We start from the raw sequence: 20,403 nt of genomic DNA, 5'->3' as shown, positions 1-20,403 counted from the left end.
GAGGGATTAGGTGATGGAATATTTCTCTGTTTGTGCCAATTATTAATATGCATATGTGTGTGTGTGTGTGTGTGTGTGTGTGTGTGTGTGTGTGTGTGTGTGTGTGTGTGTGTGTGTGTGTGTGTCTCAGGGGGCACCAGGCATCACAGGACGCGTTGGCGCTCAAGGAGTTAATGGCTCAAGGGTAAGATTATAAAAGATTATTAAAATAATTATTGAAAATTGCTCATCACGGGTTTCCAGGCCCAAGGTGATAATGTCTGCAGATCACATTTGTGTCATAAGATGGAAACTTAGACATTATGATGAATAACAGTTGGATGGATGATTAAAAACTGACAGGTACGGTATGATTATGAACTTTGAGCACCAGGTTTATTGATCTTAATCAAAAATGTTAACCTTAAATTCTGGCTGACCTTTCTTATCTATTCTTTCAGGGGGACCTGGGACCTGCTGGCACTGCTGGCCACAAAGGCCCCCAGGTAAACACTTAGTTTGATTAATATTATGATGCAGGTATTTAGTGTTTATGGTTTAAAATACATTAGTTTGTTTTTCCTCCCATCAGGGGCCTCCAGGTTTAGAGGGACAGATCGGACCTCCTGGACTCAGAGGGCTCCAAGTGAGTAGAGTTCGAGTCAAGACGTCTTCAGAGCAGTTTTACTTCATTAGATCCGTGATCAGTAAATTAAAAAACTCTTCACAGGGACACTTGGGACTGACGGGAGCTGCCGGCCCTAAAGGAGAGAACGTAAGTCTCTTTTTATTGTTGTTGTTTGGTCCCGGACAGATGTGTTTTACTCACTTAATGGTTGAGATTAGTTTTAAATGCAGCGTTTATTGGGCTCGTCTGTTTGTCTGAGTCAATGTTCTTACCTTAATTACATAAATGTCGTTAATGGTTGATAAAACTTGATTGGGTTGTTAGTGGGAGGGGGGGGGTCTACTTCTACATAAAACCTAATGTGCATGACGAGGAGCTCACGATAGAATGTAGAGAGTGATGAATCATAGACTGTAGATAAAGATGGACATTGGACATACGTGATAACCTGAAATGACAGAAACCATCTTGGAGGAACATTTCTTCAAGGTGTAACTTTTACTTTTTAGTTTTGTCCCATCTGCAAACACGGAGGAGACACAGGATTTATGACATGTACTGCAGCCGGCCACCAGGGGGCAATGGAGAGGCTTTAGCTTTGGGAGCTGTCATGTCGTCCATCTTTAAACGGCCTCTGTTCTGAATGTCTAAGAGCAGATTGTTCAGTGTCTTATCACCGGTGTTTGTTTTCACATCAGGGGCCTGTGGGGCCGATGGGTGAACGGGGGGATCCCGGCTTCGAGGGGCCGATGGTGAGTGACACATGAACACATTCACCAGGGTGTGACGTCATCACATTCACACGCAGGTCAAAAGGGAACATTTCTCTTGATATCTGAAGCTTAGAGGTTCAATTTGAATTATATATTCAAATAAGGACTAAAACCGTACGATAATTTGTGTTATTACTTCAAACAGATTGTGTTTGTTGATTATTGTAACTTAGAATAAGACCTGACGTTATTTGAAGGTGATTTAATACACGTGTGCAGAACATTTTCAAGGATTTCACCCACTTCTTTTGAAACTGCAGGAGCAGGACAGATGTATATTATAATGTTACAAGTCGTTATGACTTTAAGGTTATTTTAAAATGATCTCATAGCTTTTTGCTGCGTCTCAGTTACACACAGTGTATCCTCAGTGAGCTGGTAGACAGTGTGCTGCCATCTACTGGCTGTGACCTGTCAGTGGATCACGACACGACGCTGTCACTCACTGTGTCTCTTATTCAATCTACTCTCTCTTCAAGTTGATTCACTTAACTTAACTTAAGTAAGCTGCTTATAAATCAGCTAATTGTTCCTTTATTATTTCATCCTTCATGATTTGTGTTGTAAATTAGTTTGAAGTTGCAGTTACTACATTCCAGATGTTTCTGTACATTTATCTCCAGGGCGCTCCAGGGCAACAAGGTCTTATGGGTTTTATCGGAGTAACGGTAGGTGCTCAGCGTGCGATTCACAAACTTCTTTAAATATCTGGGTGCATCTTCTTTTGAGCATTTTCTCTCGTTCACAGGGCAACAGGGGACCAGACGGGGACAAGGGGGACGCTGGACCTAAAGGAGACAAAGTAGGAGGCAGCAGTTTTCTGTCTGATAAGATAAGAGGAGATGGAAATGTGTTGTGTTGTAGCAGCAAAGTAAACATACTATACAAACACAAGGAAATAAAAGATTGAAATAGAAATGCATTACAGAGTGTGAACAGAATATATTCAGCGTAACTAGATAACACATTTTCCACGTAACACATGATGAAGAGAATAATTGAATGAATGTCTCAGCATTTGTAGAAATACACTTATTCACTCTCTTACAACATGCAGCTTATTAGCTTAGCTTAGCATAAAGACTGGGAACAGGTGGAAACAGTTAGCCGGGAGCACCTCCAACTCTAACGATGTCTCTAACTATTCATTAAAATCTCATGTACGATTTCCAAACGTGCCTTTAAAAGTCTCTGCTTGCCCTCTCAGGGTTTTCAAGGGGCAGAAGGCATTATGGGCCCCCAGGGAGAGAGGGGCCCCACCGGCTTCCCGGGTTTCCAGGGGACGAAGGGCGAGCCGGGCTCCAGAGGCACCGAGGTACCGTTTAACAGCCCCGTTAACTGTATTGATTCTCTGCTTGTTTTCAGACAACTCAGCACCGTGTTTCACATTTAAACTGGCAGCAAATAAAGTATAATCAACCCACCGTGGAGACTCTCTGTTTTTTATATACGCACGGTGATATTGCATTACACGCTCGCTTAACGACGCAGACGAGGGGTCGTGTGGTGAAAGAAAAACAAGATAAGCTTGGATTGATTTTATATTCCTTCATTCAGGGCACAAATGGAGAAACTGGCCCTCAGGGGAAACAAGGCAGCCGCGGGTTAAAGGTCAGTGATGATTTATGGCTCCGAACACAGAGAAATGTCACATGACTTCATGTGTTGATCCCAAACATCAGATTTTACTGTGTAACATTAGAGCTTCCTGTGACCTAATACATACAAATATGAGGGAACGGTGAATGGAAAGAGAAAGAACATGAATTTAACCCATGCAGGTCTCTACATGTGGTCATTGCACACGGACGTTAAGGCTTTTAAATATAAAATCTCAGTAATAAAGGAACATGGGCCTGTTTAAATGTCAATCCTTCACTATCTCTGTAGATTAGAGACAGAATTTCCAAAAGAATGCACTTAAAATGCATCTGGAAAACTTTTCTGGACAATCTGGATGTTGATGCTATCAGACATTAATATGTGAATCTCCTTGAAGGGGACCAGGGGACCAGATGGACGTAACGGGAAACCAGGACCCAGAGGGAACAAGGTAGGACACATCACACAGGGCCAATCACGGGCTGTACGTAAAGATGGACGACATGACGGCTCCCTTAAAATGAAGTGTCTCGATCGCCCCCTGGTGGCTGGCTGCAGATTAGCTCATGCACCCCGTCTCCTCCATGTTAGCAAATGGGACATGGACCAAACTCTAAAAGTCAAAGTACATTTCAAGCTTGTGTTTTGACGCCCATCCCTCGATCGTGACTTCTCAGACTCTGGCTCCTATCCGGGATATTTTCACTTCATTTTATCAATGCGTCGTCCATCTTTATTAACAGTTTATGGATTATACCAAATGCAGGAGAAGATGGTGCAACATGATAAGAAATTGAAAGATTACCTGTCTAACATGATATAAAGTCTATGGAAACTTTAATACATTTTATTAAAGGTAGCATAGAGAAACCTGCAGTTTAAGGTGTTTTGTTCGTTAGTACTAACGTTGTCGTCTCTTTGTCTTTTCTCCTCCAGGGTCCGATTGGACAGAGGGGTCACACTGGTCAACCAGGCCCATCGGTAAACTTTCCCACCAAGCCTGGCAGAAATGATTCCTAATGATATTGTGGTATTAAGGTGCACTTCTGCTCAGCGTTAGAATCGTGTACAGAAACAGACGCAGTCTTCTGTCCATACCCTGCGTTCATTCCCTCCTGTATTTGTGCACGACTTCTGACCACAGGACACGAGGAAGGAATTTCACCTGTTTGTGTTTTTGGTTGATTCTTCCTCAGGGTTTGTCGGGGCCACCGGGACCAGAGGGAGCAGAAGGAAAGCCTGGTACACAGGTTCCCATTCTCTATCATATTTCAATCCCATCATCTGTAAATGCTGTGTGTGTGTGTGTCACATGTTTATTTACTGTCTGTCACATACTGGACCAGTGATTATTACTCTGTTAAATATATTTTATACACTTATGGTTTCATTCCCAGTTTTGTATTTTAAAAGATATATGCATTTCATACGGAAAGGATGTGACGTGCTGAAAAACTGCTGCGATTGAAATGTGAAACTGACTCCTGAGTTGAACTGTTGTGTGGTAGTTGTATGTTTAGACAGCAGGGGGCAGTGTTTGCACACCTCTACAGAGTTCACGCTGCAGCTCTCACATATTTATTCATCAATATTTTTTTTATCCAAACAAAGAAAGACACTTGTGAGATTTTTCCATCTTATGTCTAAAATCTAATTCTGTGAGAAAATGTGTTGTCAAAAATGTTTCAATGTCAATGAGCCTGAACCATCTGTTTATAAACCATTATGCTGAGTTTACACAATCATTTCATAAAGTGATGAACGACACAATGTTGCGTGGAGGAAATTGCATTGTGGGTATTTTGGTCCTCTCTGTTTCAGGGCCCCTCGGGTGCCGCGGGACCGGCCGGCAGTAACGGACTCACGGTGAGACTGTTGGCCGCAGAATGACCTCACTGTTCATTTCATGACATCATTAGGCTCTTTGAAAGTACATATACGTGTTTGTATGTACCTCACACGTGTTGACATACAATATATGTTGGCCATAAGTATGTGGACACCTTGACATTGCATTGTTTTTCATTATTTAATTCTAAAACCATGGGGGATTAAATGCGTTTGTATTCATTTCATCAAATTCATGTTCAATAATTTATGTACAAACTTTGTGAAAACTGGATTTATTACTCGATTACTCCAGATGCTGCTGCTGCTGCTGATGATGATGATGATGACCTAAACATTTTTTATTTCCACATTCACAGTTACCACATTATTATCAAGTTAACAAACGCTGCCTCCTAATTACCAACACATTTCCCATAATGACAGGAAGTAGATTCACCAGTTCCATCAAATAAAAAGGGGATTAAATGGTAGATTAATAAACTATTCGTGAAATACTGAATCAGCTCATTTTGAACCAGAGATTTCTGTTAGTTTCAAGCAATAAATGACAGTGAGGACATACTGTTCCACATTTGCACTTACTTTTGTGCTGCTGTTCAGTTTTCATTAGGTTTTCTCTCCTTCCTCTCTCTACCCTTCTTGTGATGTTTCTCTTTTGTTTTATTACTCTACATTTTCCAGGGTTTTCAAGGAGTGATTGGGGAGACGGGAGCAGATGGAGCACCAGGTTCTCTGGTACGTCCTCATTCTGTGGCTGCGTCATTTACAAGACAAAGGACTTGAAGACATTAGCCGCTGTGTGAAGATGTGTTTTGGGGATCTGAGGCAGTCGGGCAGGAGGTTTTAGAGACGAACAGATCCATCAAAGCATTTTTCTGTGTCTTCAGAGAGAGAGCAGCGGGTGAACTGTGAATCCATCTCCTGTGAAAGTTTATACAGTTCTGAGAAACTCTAGCCGAAACATGTCGGTGATAACAATCTCCTCTTGTCAGACAGCGAACAAGCTTCTCTGTCTTGACTTGAACATCATGTCTGTGCGGTCCTGCAAATCTGATTGGCTGAAGAGATCAAACATTCATTGGTATTTTGGCCCTTTGGTGAAAGTGTTCTCATCCAACAGGGGCCTCCAGGGAAGATGGGACCTCCAGGTATACCAGGACCCCCAGGAGAGAGGGTGAGTCCGCAGACACACTGATACCTGGTGAAAGTGTGTATTGTGTCAATGACGTGTTTTATAGGTGTGTGTTTTGTGTGTTTTGTTTGTGTGTGTGTGTTTTCTCAGGGTTTCACAGGGAAGCCCGGCATGGAGGGACCCCAGGGCCCAGTAGGCATGTATGTAAGTGTGTCAGCAGAGGTCATACAAGGAGACACCTGCACTACGATCTCATACACACACTGTATGAGGAATATACAGTAAACGAACAATGTCCTGTACTGTTGCACATTAAAACTTAACATAGTATCAGTGAAGAAATTTAGTGTATAAACATTAGAGTAATAATAATATAATGATACATTTTATTGCTGGATTAGCTGGTTTTGTGACATGAGTTGATAAGTACATTGTTCCCTCTCCCATCAGGGCCTCCAGGGGAACGTGGGCATGCGAGGGCCTCCAGGTTTCATGGGAGAAAGGGTACGATCATCTCTGTGTCACTTTGACGAGAGCCTGATAGTTGCCATAGCTTCTCCAAGATTACCAACCCTGTCCTTAAGCACGATGAGATAAAATCTCACTTCTCTTCTTCTCCACCAGGGTGAGGCGGGTTTACGAGGTTTACCAGGACCTGTCGGGAAACCAGGACCTGCAGTAAGTGTCTGGTTTATTTTTTATTCTTTTTTATTATCGCCTATCTCCTGCGATGATGGGGTCACACCAAGGAGAGAGTTTGGGCGAATAAACCCGTTTGAAGTGTGCAGCTGGTGTGCAGGGACCTCCGCTTTATGGAGGTGAACAGGTCACAGTGATTGATTTTGTCGGGGGGGGCACCGGTGGCAAATCAAGTCTGCGGGGTGAGATGGTTCGTTCGCCGGATAGACTACAAAAAAAAGCGAGTTTCTTCTCGAGCGTGAGAGCGCGGCAGGAGAAATGCTCGGCGCTGAAGCATCTCTCTGCACGTGCAGCGTCCCACTTCCTCAGCAGTGGAGCAGAAAACTAAAAGAGGATGAATGGTGGTGGAGTCTGACAGTGTTCTTACTTACTGGGATGGACTGTCGGGATCACGGTCGTTTAGCATCTCTCAGGGTCGTATTCCTTCTCTGAGAGTTATGACCCAAAGCAACACCGGAGTTTATAACACAAGAGAAAATACTGTACAAAACACAAAGGAAACAATCAAGATAAAACACCATGAGGTGAAGTAATCTGGATGTCTAAAAAAACCTTTCAACCAAATCAGGATTAAGGCTCATTTATTCTGCGATTATGTACGAGAACATACGTCCATTTCCAGCAATGTACGTCCACTAGAGGGCGTCACGGAGTCGTGTGATTCTGACAACAACAAACATGGTGACGTTGAAGGAGGCCGTCTTGTTGCACGTCCACCTCAAGATGTGAGAGGCCTTTTCGCTCAGTAAACTTAAAAAACGGTTTATATTAGTTCATTTCATTGGTTGATTGGAGGTTTGCATCAATAAGAAGATGTACCTGTGTTCCTAATAATGTTCTTTGCAAGCATGTAGTGTTTCCACAGGAACTTCAAAACCCTGTCTCGTGATTAGAGGAATCTGAAATGATAGTTTTCCTCTGTTTCAAAGTTGAGAGTCTGGAAGGTCAAAGTCTCGTCTTCAAACTCGTCAAACCTTCTGCAGCCGATAAATCAGCTGCCCTGTCGTTTGGTTGGTTAGATCTGGAAATAAGAAAATCCCTCTTGCGTGGAAAGAGAGAGAGTTTCAGTTACGGCAGTGGGACTGTTTCCTGAAGCTCACTTCTCCTCCGTGTAGTGTCATTGGACACGGTCGCCCTTTTGCTGTAGTGAAATCCATCAATCTGTCACAGATTCGAGTCGGTCGCTCAGGAGCACGGAGGTGGACTCATCGGCTAAATACACTGCTCCTGTGTTCACTGGCTGAGTCCTGTCAACAGACGGAAAACACAGAGTCCGAGGGAGGCTCCACGTCTTGCTTCAACACTTTGTTCATCACGTCCATAATTTATTCTAAGAGGGAATTAAAGAAAATGTAAAAGATGTGGTCGACAGAGTGAAACCTGAGATTCTAACCCTACAGTCCTCACTGTGTAACACAGATACACAAAGTGTTCAGGGTTTAGAGTTAATTAAAAACTTCCTGTATATGACTCTGTGGGTTGTGAGTTCCTCCCATATCATATATTATATACATCTCTGTATGTCTTGTGAACACAATATCTCAAAAGCAGCTTAAGGAAACTTCTTTAAATTCGGTATAAACATTCAGCTTCACTCGAGGATTAGAATTTGGAGGCGTGTGTTCTTTCCTGATGCAAATTAAAGCTTTTTTCACAGGTTGAGTTCGGAGTGCAGTTGAGAAAATAGAGACAATAAATACAAATTTTTAACCATAAACCCGAAACTCCTCTATCTCCTCCAGCAGTCCTCTATTAGAGTCGTAGGTTGGTTTGCATGTTCTGACTCGTCTTGTCTTTTCTTTTCTTCAGGGTGTGTCAGGACCTCCTGGAGAGAAGGGAGTCCGGGGGCCTCAGGTGAGTTTATACCTTACATCAGAAAAACTAAACATTTATCTGCACGTGTTGTTGATGGATTCAAACTGTGATGCTCGCAGGTTTTTCATCATCTCGTGTTGTTTGTCACAGGGTCGACCTGGAGATGAAGGACTCAGAGGATTTCAAGGCCCAGAAGTGAGTTTCAGTTGAGCTGCGTTATTCTGCTGCTACGAGTGAGGCTGCACATTTTGACCTGATTTTTCTCGCCGATAACCAACGTTGGTTAATGAAGCATTAACCGTTAGACTAACAAGAATAACATCTTCTAATTGGAATGGACGAGTGTGTGAAAGAATATACATAAAACATTTTTATAACAAGGGTTAGTTAATTTATACATTTGCAAATAGCCACGTAAACGATAGAGCATAAAGATTCACACATCATCACGCACCTGCTATTAGTGCAATAAAAACCAATAGGCAGACACAGTGATTATCACAGACTGTGGCAGCCTCCATGTTCCAATTTGTCCTGCAACACTTTAATAATGAGCTATATTATTTTTACATTTAATAATAACAATAATAAGGTTGTGTACTTGTAGTGTTTTGCACTGTTCCTGTCGTTGAGGAGCAGCACACGTTGCTCTGCTCGGTTCTAACAGCTGTTCTCTGATCTCCAGGGGCCTCCAGGTGTTCCAGGTGCTGATGGGGCAAATGGAAAACCTGGACCCAGGGGAAGCATGGGGCCCCTAGGTCCTCAGGGGCCACAGGGACCAGCAGGAATCCCAGTGAGTGGGTACTAACCATCGACGGCTGTTTTAACTGATGCCACTTGTAGTCTGGAGAGATAAACATCCTGATTGTAAATTATTAGAAAATAACACATTTAAATTTGTTGTCATGTTTGTTTGCGTCTCCTCAGGGGCCACAGGGGCCGGATGGGTTGTTAGGAGCAGCAGGGAAAAGAGGAAACAAGGTAAACTACACAACATGTAGGAATCTGTGATGTGATATGTTTTATTAACCTTCATTTATGATCAGTTACTGATCTGATGCTTTGATCTCCAGGGTTTACCTGGTTTACCTGGTGATCCTGGACCCACGGGACAAGATGGAGAACAGGTTGGTAGAACTGGTAGTTAGGGTTATATGCAAAAAACTATATTGTTTATGTATTCTCAAACTTTACCAGCATATTCATCTACATTTACTTGTGTAATAGAACTACAAAGAACTTGTTGTCATCAGCTGATTGTTCTTTTGTCTTTCTCCTCATCAGGGTCTCCTTGGACAGAGAGGAATCGAGGGCCCCCCAGGACGGAAAGGAGATCAGGTCAGTGATTGTAGCAGGACTGTTCATTTCCTCACTGATTACAATTGTATTTCTTTCATCCAACATAAAGCCAAACTGACTCCGGCTACATCCAGGAACTCGTAAAGTCCAGAGGAGCAACGATGTGTTTTAAAACTTTAATAGTGTGGATGAAGTCCTTGTTTAATGTTCACTGAAAAGCCTGCAGTCAATAACCGTCTGATTTCCTGTGGTCTCATGTTGACGTGTTCCCGCAGGGCGACTCGGGGCCTTCTGGGAAACCTGGTCCTCCGAGTCCGCCAGGAGAGAGAGGACTCGAGGGCCCGAAAGGCCTCCAGGGACCCGCTGGACCCGTGGGTAAAGAGGTCGGTGCATTCATTTGCTCTTTATTCAAACACGATCTTCACTTTATAAAACGATTTACAGATGTCGACACACGTGTTGAGTCGATGTCTCATAGACGACAGGAAGTGATTTTCCAATTCAGTGAAGAATGTAAGGACGTCATGACATCACCTCCACCGTGTTGACTTTTACGACAAACACTCAAAGAGTTGTTGTGGTGAACAGATGTGTTTGTTTTGTGTTGTTTTTTTAAATTTATTGGTGGAATTAGACTTTCATCTTCCTATAACGTCTAAAAATAGTTTATGATTTAGACCCTTAGCCCGGCTTGAAAGGCGATAAATCAACATCACGGTTACATAAAGTGTGAAATTACTTTTTCCTGATGATGCGTTGGTGGCGGTGCTTAACTTCCAGTGAGTCAGACGTTGATTATATATCAAACCAGCAGGGACCTGGTGTGTTTATGATTCATGTGAGCTCCTCAACAGGCCTTCACTCAGCTCGATGGAATTTGCCGCTGCGTAAAGTGTCAGTTTAGCTTAAAGCGTCTGAAAATAAAACACTACGCTGCTGGTTTTTAAAATATTTTCTCATAATCTTTGTTTTGCCCTGAAAACATTTATGAAATCCAATGGATATTATAACATATTTGTATTTTAAACACATTTTTCAAGTCTCTTGTTAAACGGAAAAGGTCTTAATTAAAAAAAAAAAAAAAGAAATGTGTTGGCGAGTCTTCCAACAAACAGGCTCCAGGGGATGAAAACAGATTAAAAAACCAAATCGAAAAAAGGATTGAATAACCCAAACACCAACAGGAAACAATATACAGTGACACAAATGATCAAATGCAGCTTGACAAGCAGCAATGGAAACCTAATGTCCTCTGTGGGGATGATTAAAGGAGGAGTGTTTGAAGTACAGTGAAGTCAAGCAGCTCCTTATCTCCTCGCTCCTCCTCCTCTGCAGGGTGACGTCGGCCTCCCTGGTGAAGCCGGAGGTCCAGGTCCCAAAGGGGAGAAGGTAAACTCCGCTATGTCTCCGATTCAGTTTGTTAAAAAGTGAACCGACGAGTTATAAAGCTCGTCCCGTTCGCCTCTTGGTGCTGTTTGCAGTTTGTGATCAGACTGTAGTTTACTGTCAACAGGGCGAGGTGGGGCCTCTGGGTTTGTCTGGTCGAGAGGGCCCCTGGGGAACCCTGGGAGCGAACGGAGAGAGGGGCCTGAAGGGGGAGAAGGGCCACATCGGACTGATGGTGAGCGCTTTGACTCCTCCGATCAGTCAGATTGATTTATTCCAGAGGAAACTGTGTCTGATGTCACTTCCTCTCTCCTGACCAGGGGGAGCCGGGGCTTTCGGGGAAAGTGGGACCCGCAGGTCTGGCTGGTTTACGGGTGAGTTTTAACGTATTGATGCTGTCGATGCTGTGATGCTCAGAACGACCTTTAAATTAACCTCTAATTGTTGTGTATTGATCCATCTGACGGATGTGTTGTTTTTAAATGATTCTTCCTGTTTCCACACGATGTGAGTGTGTTAACTTGTGTCTGTTGTGTGTTTGTTCTCGTTTCAGGGAGGCACGGGCCCTCTTGGACCTACGGGACCAGATGGAGCTCAGGGGCAGAAGGTGATAAAAAATAGTTTCCCTAAGACGCTGCTGTTGTAACTCTGCGTCACGGTTTAAATAAATAATAATACTATACACTGAACGTTTTCTCGCCACAGTCTCCAAACATCACCACCCACTGAGCTCTGCTTGAATCTAATCGGTTAAATCAGAAGAAATGTTAAAACATTATTAATTTCCAATCATTTCTCCAGGGGGAGTCTGGGCTCTTAGGAATTACTGGAGCTCCTGGGTCAGGAGGCCCTCAGGTAACCTCTTGATCAAATCTAATATTTTCTACAACTCTGTGTAAAAGTGTGTGTTTAGAATCCGTCACTTATTCTCCTTGTCTCGTTCTCAGGGAGTAAACGGAGCTCGTGGAGTCAGAGGAGACGCAGGGAGGCTGGGACCTTCTGTGAGTGTCGCTGAGAATCAGGAAGTGATTCACGTTATCTGGTCACCCTGCGTTTGACTGTTTTACTTGTTGAGCAGATTGTTGGGCAACGTTTAGCTGCATTTCCTTTCTGGTATATCACAGTAAACTTCCTAAATTAAGTAGCTGATTATGATTTAATTCAAATGCAAACTAAACCAACTTGACAAGGCCCAACAGTCTCCTTGAATTCAATCAAGCTGAAAATCCGTTCAGTAGTTTTTTGCTTAATCCAGCTGATAAACAAACAAACCAACAAACCAGCCAGTGGTGAAAAAAGAGCTAATACATTTATAATGTGATTTTAATTCAAAGTGCATTTGTACGATGTTTCCATGTCAGGGTCCGGGGGGACAAGTCGGACCTCAGGGAGACCAGGGAGGGAAAGGAGAGCCAGGACCACAGGGAGAGAAGGGAGAGCCAGGAGCTCCAGGTCCAACCGGGGAACAGGTTAGATGCTGTGACAGCTTTGACGGTTATGAATACGACCTTGATTCATGCCGACATGTGACTGAACAAATGTACGTATGTGTTTTACTGAGTGCGAATACCCATGAAACTAACTGAATAATATCGATCACCTGACCAGGGTGAAGATGGTCTGCCTGGAATCCAAGGTCCTCCTGCTCTCCCAGGGTTGGAGGTGAAAACTTAACACGTCAATCACCTCTGCTGACGATCTGTTTTCATCCCTCAACAACTCTGACTCTATTTCTCTATTTCTTCTCAGGGGCCTCCTGGAGAGATGGGGCCTCAGGGTCCCCCAGGTCCCACAGGGGCTCCTGTAAGTATGAGCACAGAAACAATGTATTCCTTCAGCAGCTGCCCCGTCGTTAACCCAGATATTTGATGGTTAAATATTGAGAATTAACTAAAGATTAAAAACATTCTGATGTCTTGCAAAAGGGGAAAACATTGATATTGTTGCTGTGCAGGGAGGGACAGGAAGACCAGGACCCGAGGGGACCAGAGGCTTGGACGGGGAGAAGGTATTAATACACAGATCCATGCATCGGTTGTGTCTCACAACACAAAGTCCCAGATGTGCGGCTACTAAAAAACAGCTTCTGCATTGTGATGTTGTTTTCTCACATCTACAGGGAGACGACGGCCTGAATGGATCCACAGGAAAGACTGGACATGTTGGCAGGAGGGTGAGAACTTATTTTTGCAGCAGAAATGAAGTTTGAAATAATAATTTGATGAATTAAGGTCCATGTTTGCTCATCGTCTCTGTTTGGAATCAAATTCTATAAGTTTGCGGAGGAGAGTCTTTGTTCGTAATGAAAACAGGAATTTTCATATAGATACAGTGGCGTATGTGCAGGGGATGATAAAGCTATCGTGGCAGCCACTGCACAAACAGACTCATGCATAAAAGATTTGGTCGTTTCAGTGTGTGTTTGTGTGTGTGTGTGTGTGTGTTTGTCCTCTTGCTCATTTAAAAACATGACAAACTCGTTCTCAGGGGAGACGGGGGAAGGCTGGAGCCAGGGGGACCCGCGGAGACCGAGGACCAAAGGTGGGACATGTGGAAACGAGAGCTCAAGCTTTGTGAACACGTAGTTTAATCATGATGCATGAGCCAACTGCAGATTGTGTTTTGTCACTCAGGGCGGAAAGGGAGACCGAGGACTGGGAGGTATCCCCGGGTGGCCGGGTCTCATAGTAAGTCAATTTATTCATTCACTTAACGTCCATTCATCTGTTTTTATGTCATCGCCGAACAAAACCACACGCGCTCGTCCTCGGAGAGTTCCTGTTCAGCAGGTCTGTCGTCCTCAGTGGTTTGGAGACAGGAGAACGTCAAAATAATGAGTTTCACTATCAAAGTGCATTTTTATCAGTGAACCGATGTCCGCTTTATACGTGTCTTCCATTTTCTATCATTAGGGAATCCCTGGGTTACGAGGAGAGCTGGGGGTTCACGGTGAAAAGGGACGAGAGGTAAAGACGAAGATTCAGTTTCCATCCAGCACCAAACACAATTACATCCCACAGGATTAAATTAGTTAGAAATAAGTCTTGTTTCGATTTGATTTTGCTGAAATAACATAACTGGCTTCAAATATACACGTAATGGTTCTTTTCTCTGTTAAGATAAACAGAGCTGATAGAAAATGCATGTATTTAATATAAATGTATGATAAATCCAACCTTTCCAATAAACACCGAGTATTATACATTATATAACAAGCATCAGGGAATTCAAAGTAAAATTAATAAGAACCAAGAAAACACAGAATATTCCAATGTGTTCATACAGTAAATACATTGATATTCATACATGTACATGTTCTCCCCTAACACCAAGAAAAAGAGTGCAATGCAATGTAGGTCTCTCTCTCTCTCTTTTCATATTTCACTCTTTAGTCTGTGTCACGCCCGATATTCAAGCACATGCACATGCACGTGCACCCCTGAATGAATTAACTCGTTAATTTTGCGAGAAAGTTAAATTCCTGGATCTGCAGCAAAATTGTAATGATTCAAAATGTTATGGGTGATGAGAGCTCATCACAGAAATGTTACAATTAAACTAATCAGAGAAATACACAAGGTTGTATCATAACCAGACAAATAACTTTTAAAGAAAGAGGCTCGCAGCTAAACCTTGAAGTTTCCTGTTCCTGTGATCGTTGGCTTCTTCGTCTAAAAAACCTTTTACCCTCTGGGTTCAGTTCGGTTTCATCACATCAGCATTTTTTTTTTTTTTTACAGTGGAGGTTAAACTGGAGTGTTTGTGTCCTCAGGGCGAGAAGGGAGACATGGGACTGCCTGGACCAGCTGGAGGTGACGGCACCAAGGTAGGAGCTGTCAGGGTTTAATGTGTTATAAAGAGATAAAGTGAGGGCTCGAGTTTTACGACCCGAGTACACGGTGAGTCCAAATCCACTCGCGCTAGTTTAACAGCGGGAAAAAAAAGGTCGCCGCAGCTGGTGCGGGGTTCGGGTCTGTTGTGGTTATTATCTTGATTTATCACTGGTGTGTGTTGGGAATAAAATGCAATTTACCTTGTTGGTACGAGGGCAGATTTACTGGTCCTGTGTTCGTCATAGACTGTGGACCACCTCCTCCTGTTGTACAGAAATGAATCCTGGATATGAACGCTGCCATCTGACGTCTTATATACGACATTTTAGTGAATGAAACTTTCCCACAAACAAAGCAAAACAAGCAGCTGCGAACGTAAACACACACCTCCATCGTGAAGAGGTGGGATTCTTCTAAGAATTATCAGTTCATGATGAGTTTGTGCAGCGAAGAGATTGATCAGGTGATTCAGTTTCAGGACGAGGATATGAAAACACGTTGCATGAAACTCATTGTGTCGTCGTTGCTGTGCATGTTTTTACAGGCAATTCGAGGTGCCGTCGGGTTGCCAGGTCCTGGAGGCCTTAAGGGAGAGCAGGTACTTAAGATAAAGATTTAAGATTTCCATCGTAGTTTCACATTTGTGACTTAAAGCTAGAACTGTGTGTAAATATGTTTTTACATATGATCTCCACCTCTGTGTCTTTAAGGGGAGTATCGGTCGTTCAGGGCTGAGGGGGGTGCCAGGGATGCCAGGGCTGCCTGTAAGTTTTGAATTCACTTTATAAAACCGTATCATCTTTAACAACCTGTGAAGTATATTTTGTTTATTTAACACATTTACTGTTCGAGTATTAGAGCCACTTAAAGGGAAAAAAATAATAGCAAAACTATGAATTTTCCTGTTTTCTTCATTCAACATTATCTTCTAAATGGCCCTAACACTCCATAATAAATATCCTCCCGTTTATATTTTGTCTTTCAATTCAGATATTTCTTTTACGGAAAGAACTTTATAAATATGAATTTCCCCTTGAACAAACAAAGTTAATCCCTTTTCTCCGTATCTCTGTTTGTCAGTGTTTTGAATTCAAGCAGCTCCTCCATCACTCAGATTTTATTTAGCTCAGAGGAAAATGTGATGGAAGCGTTATTGTTTTTGTCATTCCTGCTATCTGTCGGCCAATCAGCTGCCAGCGTGTTGACTCTTCCACACATGATGATAACATCGACAGACGTGTTTGTCAGACGTGTGAATCCGTGTCTGATCAGTTTGTAATGCAGCAGATACAAATCCCCGGGACGCTCTTTGTTGATAAATGCACTTCACAGTGGAGAATCACACTAATGTCGTTTTCTCCTCCTGTTTCTCTCGTCTCTTTCAGGGTTTGTTTGGATTCAAGGTAGGAAATCGTCGAGTCGAGCACTTGACCTCTTCCATCGCTCTGCTGCGTGTTGATAACACGTTTAATCACAAAGCTGTCACACTCCGGAGTCTGTGTTAGGATGTAATTGGATTTTGCAGGGAATCTTCATTTCTGTAGCCGCGTAGTTAGTTTGTATTTTGAAAGAGCGGCGTTGTCGAGCGGAATTGTGCTGAGTCGTGTGTTGTGCTCGTCCGCAGGGTTTGAAAGGATACCAGGGTCCTTCTGGTCAGCCCGGCAGGAAGGGCCTCCCGGTAAGTTTAAACACTGGAAACTGTCCATCCTGAATGTTCACATGATTCCAAGGTATCATTTTTCAGACATGAACGCCAGCAAATGTCCTGAATACCATGCTGGACATTCTCCAAAGAAGCAGCAGGAGACTCGTTCACAACAACAGGAACATGTTTGGAACATCACATCCACACCAGCGTATTTCCATCTAGCTAAAAACCTCTTGAACCCCGTAGCAATAATTTGATTTGCTTGAGAATGAATAGCTTGATTTGAGGAAACTGTCAAAATATGAATGAATTTTACACCTGTTGCTTTTTCACTGACTTGCTTTTAAGACATTAAGTCAATTAACAGCATCTTTTCTTTTCCTGTAACTTATTTATAACTCCATTTGTGCGTCCACCTTGTGTCTCAGGGTCCACCCGGTGTTCCTGGTCCTCCGGGACAGTCCCTGAACATGACTTTGACTCAACTCAAGGCAAGTTATCTTCATCTCTAGTCTTCAAATCCATGTGATTAGTTTAATTTGGGTTTACAATCACGAAAGCAGAACCTTTTTGTAACTGGCACTAAATGTTTTCTTAATTCTCTCTCCGTGACCAGGACCTGATGTACGTGTCCGATAAGCCGAACCTTCCCCTGATCCAGACCCTGCTGGACTCTCTGCAGCAGGACCTGCGGCTGCTGGTGGATCCTCCCGACGGCAGCAAGGAGCATCCTGCCACCACGTGTCTGGAGCTGTGGCTCTGTCACCCCGAGCTCAGCAGCGGTCAGTCACATGAGATCATCTCTAATACACACGGAGATACTGTAGTTGAAGTTCTGAATGCTGTCGTCTCCATTCAGTACCATATATCGCTCAGTTTGAAGAGTAACATCAACATAAAACCTCAAAACAACCCTGTTAAATATTGAATTCAACAAACTTCAGCACCTTTCACGATTCATTCATAATTCACGCAGATCTCACCAACCTTTCTCTGCAGGAATGTATTACATCGATCCGAACCAGGGCAGCCCGGCCGACGCTCTGCTGGCTCACTGCAGCTTCTCCCCCTCAGCACAACAGACCTGCCTCCATCCCAGAGACTCTCAGGTAGGAAGACATCAGCCGAGAGGAGGGAGACTTCTCTTCTGGATCGATGAAGGACTCGTTAGCTTCATGTAGACGACCTGAACCTCTGATGAATTATCCATCAGCTCCCACTGTCACAGTTTGTTAGCTGAGACATCTGCAGTGATCACTGGAAGCTGATGGAAAAACCTTCATGATTTCTAACACGTTATCTTTGTTAAAAGAAATATCATTAACGGATAATATTTCACAGTGTATTTAATATAAAGAACTAAACAAAACTAACAAATACAACCAAAAATAAAGAACTTGAATTAAAGAAATAAGCATATATATTCTTTTACGTAAATGTTAAAAAACTTAATCATAAACGCACATCTTTACTGCATTGTTAATTCTGTAAAATAAAAGTTTATCAGCACATCAAAGACAAACGCTGATTACGATATGACTGTGAAAAGTTCATCAGCTTCAGTAACAGTCATGAAAACATGTTATTAACCACACGTACACGCACACACACACACACACACACACACACACACACACACACAGCTGTGGGAAGGAGGGGAGCAACACGAAGAGAGCATCAGGATTATAAGGATACACATGTTGTTATTCTCGTTGTGTACCTGTATGAAAACACAACACACATTCAGCGTTCACCCTTTCCTCTTCAGTCAATAAAACACACACTCATCAAAAGAATAATATGAATTGGTCACGGGCAGAGCGTGAAGCGGATTCCTGACACTAAGGTTTCCAATGTACCTCAGGTTCATTCTCCGGCTGCATGCTAATCTAATCCGCCGACCTTCACAACCTCTCTCACACGGAAGCAGGACTCGCATTCAGATTTTGAGAATGTGTGTTTTCTCTCGTCCGCCTGCAGCTGCCGGTGAAAGCCTGGATGAGGGAGTTTTCTGAGGACGGGTCTTTTGAGTGGCTCAGCCGGCTGGAGCAGGGTTTTCAGGTGGGTGCACTTCTCCCTGGATCAGGAAACTGCCAAGTTAAACATTTACTGTGAAGTCTCCTGCAGTTTCAAACCACTCGGGGATTTATGTATTTATTAAAACTGCGTCAAGTGATGATATTCATGTCAATTAAAAAAACAGAAAATCAAACACTTAATGATTTCATCTACATATTTGAAAAGGAGTGAGAAGAAGTACAAACTTAATACTGTTTTTCTGGCCAATGTATAAACAATACATAGTTTTTCTTAATTGGACATGGCAGGAAACAGGTTTTCCATCCACTTAACGTTATTATTGTTGTAATTATTAATCTGTAATTAAGGCCTCGCCTCCACTGATGATTTGTTGCATCGTTCTTCTTCCCTTCAGTTCTACTACCCGGGGGCCAACGTGGTCCAGTTGCGGTTCCTGAGGTTACACAGTAGCACGGCCGTCCAGAAGCTGACCTACTCCTGTCATCCAGGACATAGACTGGGCCAGACGGACAGAGACATCAAGTTCCTCACCGACAACCGGAGGCAGAGTTACCTCGGAGAACTTAAAGACTGTGTGGTACGTAAAACAGCAGCTCTACGCTAACGAGGGATATTCACCATCTAGTCCTATATTCTAAAATGTCAGATAGCGAAGGCAGCAAAGCAATTCATTATAAATAAACATTAGATGCAGCCCTAATTGATCCGTATCAATAAAATGTAAAACACATTGTATTTCCTGTGCATCAGCCGGGAGAGGAGATGGCGTCCGGCCCTCGTGAGTCTGTGTTCGAGTTCGAGGACCTCCAGCTGCTTCCTCTCAGAGACTTGGCCCTCATGGCGGGAGGAAACCTCACGTCCCCGTTCGGCTTCACGGTCGGACCCGTGTGCTTCAGCTAGAGGTGCTGGACCACTGTGCCGCCCCCCCAGAGGACCCACAGGTCCGGGACTCGAACCTCTGTTCTGAACGTGGACTCCAGGAGGACACCTGGAACGTATCCTCCGACGTTCGGCCCTTTTCCTCTTGTATTTTTGGGGATTTGATCTCTCAAGTTGAGTGACTCCATATTAATGAATCTGAGAGGGCACGAGCGCTCCCCCGACCTTTTTTTTTTTAACGGAGAAGTCAATTTTGTTTACAGAGACATTTATCTTGCATTGAATAATTTAAAATATGTATGTTTTTTTCTTTAAACCTTTCTATATGTATTCAGGGCTTCTGTTATCGCCGGCCCATCGTGTATATAAACGTCCCAACTCACCTCTAAACAATGTGTTCTGGATGGGGACACAGCTACTGTCGTCCCATTGGCCACACGTGACCGAGCCAGTCAGGTTTTATTTGAAAAAACGAAATGTATTTAATTCCCAAAAAAACGAGAAAAGGGGCTTTAGTCGTATTATGTCAAACATACTTGATACATATACGTATTCCAAAAATAAATGCCAAACAGCTTTTAGTGTTTTTACAGTTTTCATATAATTTCATGTATTTTCACATCTCAGGTATAACACTTTAATGATATATATATATATATATATATATATACATAGGCACTGAAGCTGTTGTATGTTGGTCGGTCTTCCAGACAAATGGAAAGAATAGAAACGTTAAAGGATATAAAATACACCAGAGGACAAACTGCTCCTGTGGCGTCGTCCAAGTGTCCGTGAGCCCCGACATTCAAATTTGACCTGAAACTGCTTCATTCACACCG

General features: G+C 43.0%; 1 protein-coding gene across 4 annotated transcripts in view; it reads left to right on the top strand.

Annotated features, from left to right (window-relative positions):
• Positions 1–20,016, top strand: part of si:ch211-196i2.1 (collagen alpha-1(I) chain) — a 71,465-nt gene extending 51,449 nt beyond the window's left edge. For all 4 annotated transcript variants that reach the window (XM_034603246.1, XM_034603248.1, XM_034603247.1 and 1 more), the window contains 50 exons: positions 131–184; positions 441–485; positions 572–625; positions 710–754; positions 1,306–1,359; positions 2,004–2,048; positions 2,129–2,182; positions 2,588–2,695; positions 2,938–2,991; positions 3,380–3,433; positions 3,919–3,963; positions 4,179–4,232; positions 4,804–4,848; positions 5,515–5,568; positions 5,954–6,007; positions 6,116–6,169; positions 6,416–6,469; positions 6,590–6,643; positions 8,474–8,518; positions 8,630–8,674; positions 9,165–9,272; positions 9,407–9,460; positions 9,553–9,606; positions 9,764–9,817; positions 10,054–10,161; positions 11,114–11,167; positions 11,292–11,399; positions 11,485–11,538; positions 11,718–11,771; positions 11,966–12,019; positions 12,112–12,165; positions 12,526–12,633; positions 12,773–12,826; positions 12,914–12,967; positions 13,119–13,172; positions 13,284–13,337; positions 13,652–13,705; positions 13,798–13,851; positions 14,077–14,130; positions 14,937–14,990; positions 15,542–15,595; positions 15,708–15,761; positions 16,383–16,400; positions 16,622–16,675; positions 17,074–17,136; positions 17,262–17,427; positions 17,645–17,754; positions 18,626–18,706; positions 19,080–19,262; positions 19,436–20,016. In XM_034603246.1, coding sequence (XP_034459137.1) covers positions 131–184; positions 441–485; positions 572–625; positions 710–754; positions 1,306–1,359; positions 2,004–2,048; positions 2,129–2,182; positions 2,588–2,695; positions 2,938–2,991; positions 3,380–3,433; positions 3,919–3,963; positions 4,179–4,232; positions 4,804–4,848; positions 5,515–5,568; positions 5,954–6,007; positions 6,116–6,169; positions 6,416–6,469; positions 6,590–6,643; positions 8,474–8,518; positions 8,630–8,674; positions 9,165–9,272; positions 9,407–9,460; positions 9,553–9,606; positions 9,764–9,817; positions 10,054–10,161; positions 11,114–11,167; positions 11,292–11,399; positions 11,485–11,538; positions 11,718–11,771; positions 11,966–12,019; positions 12,112–12,165; positions 12,526–12,633; positions 12,773–12,826; positions 12,914–12,967; positions 13,119–13,172; positions 13,284–13,337; positions 13,652–13,705; positions 13,798–13,851; positions 14,077–14,130; positions 14,937–14,990; positions 15,542–15,595; positions 15,708–15,761; positions 16,383–16,400; positions 16,622–16,675; positions 17,074–17,136; positions 17,262–17,427; positions 17,645–17,754; positions 18,626–18,706; positions 19,080–19,262; positions 19,436–19,585 — 3,300 coding nt within the window. In that variant the 3' untranslated portion in view covers positions 19,586–20,016. The remainder of the gene's footprint in view (positions 1–130; positions 185–440; positions 486–571; positions 626–709; positions 755–1,305; positions 1,360–2,003; positions 2,049–2,128; positions 2,183–2,587; positions 2,696–2,937; positions 2,992–3,379; positions 3,434–3,918; positions 3,964–4,178; positions 4,233–4,803; positions 4,849–5,514; positions 5,569–5,953; positions 6,008–6,115; positions 6,170–6,415; positions 6,470–6,589; positions 6,644–8,473; positions 8,519–8,629; positions 8,675–9,164; positions 9,273–9,406; positions 9,461–9,552; positions 9,607–9,763; positions 9,818–10,053; positions 10,162–11,113; positions 11,168–11,291; positions 11,400–11,484; positions 11,539–11,717; positions 11,772–11,965; positions 12,020–12,111; positions 12,166–12,525; positions 12,634–12,772; positions 12,827–12,913; positions 12,968–13,118; positions 13,173–13,283; positions 13,338–13,651; positions 13,706–13,797; positions 13,852–14,076; positions 14,131–14,936; positions 14,991–15,541; positions 15,596–15,707; positions 15,762–16,382; positions 16,401–16,621; positions 16,676–17,073; positions 17,137–17,261; positions 17,428–17,644; positions 17,755–18,625; positions 18,707–19,079; positions 19,263–19,435) is intronic.
• Positions 20,017–20,403: the final 387 nt, after the last annotated feature.

Source organism: Hippoglossus hippoglossus, chromosome 12, assembly GCF_009819705.1.
Source record: "Hippoglossus hippoglossus isolate fHipHip1 chromosome 12, fHipHip1.pri, whole genome shotgun sequence".
In the NCBI taxonomy this organism is placed as follows: Eukaryota; Metazoa; Chordata; class Actinopteri; order Pleuronectiformes; family Pleuronectidae; genus Hippoglossus; species Hippoglossus hippoglossus.
The sequence above is the reverse complement of the archived record's forward strand: the minus strand, read 5'-3'. Positions and strand labels throughout refer to the sequence as shown.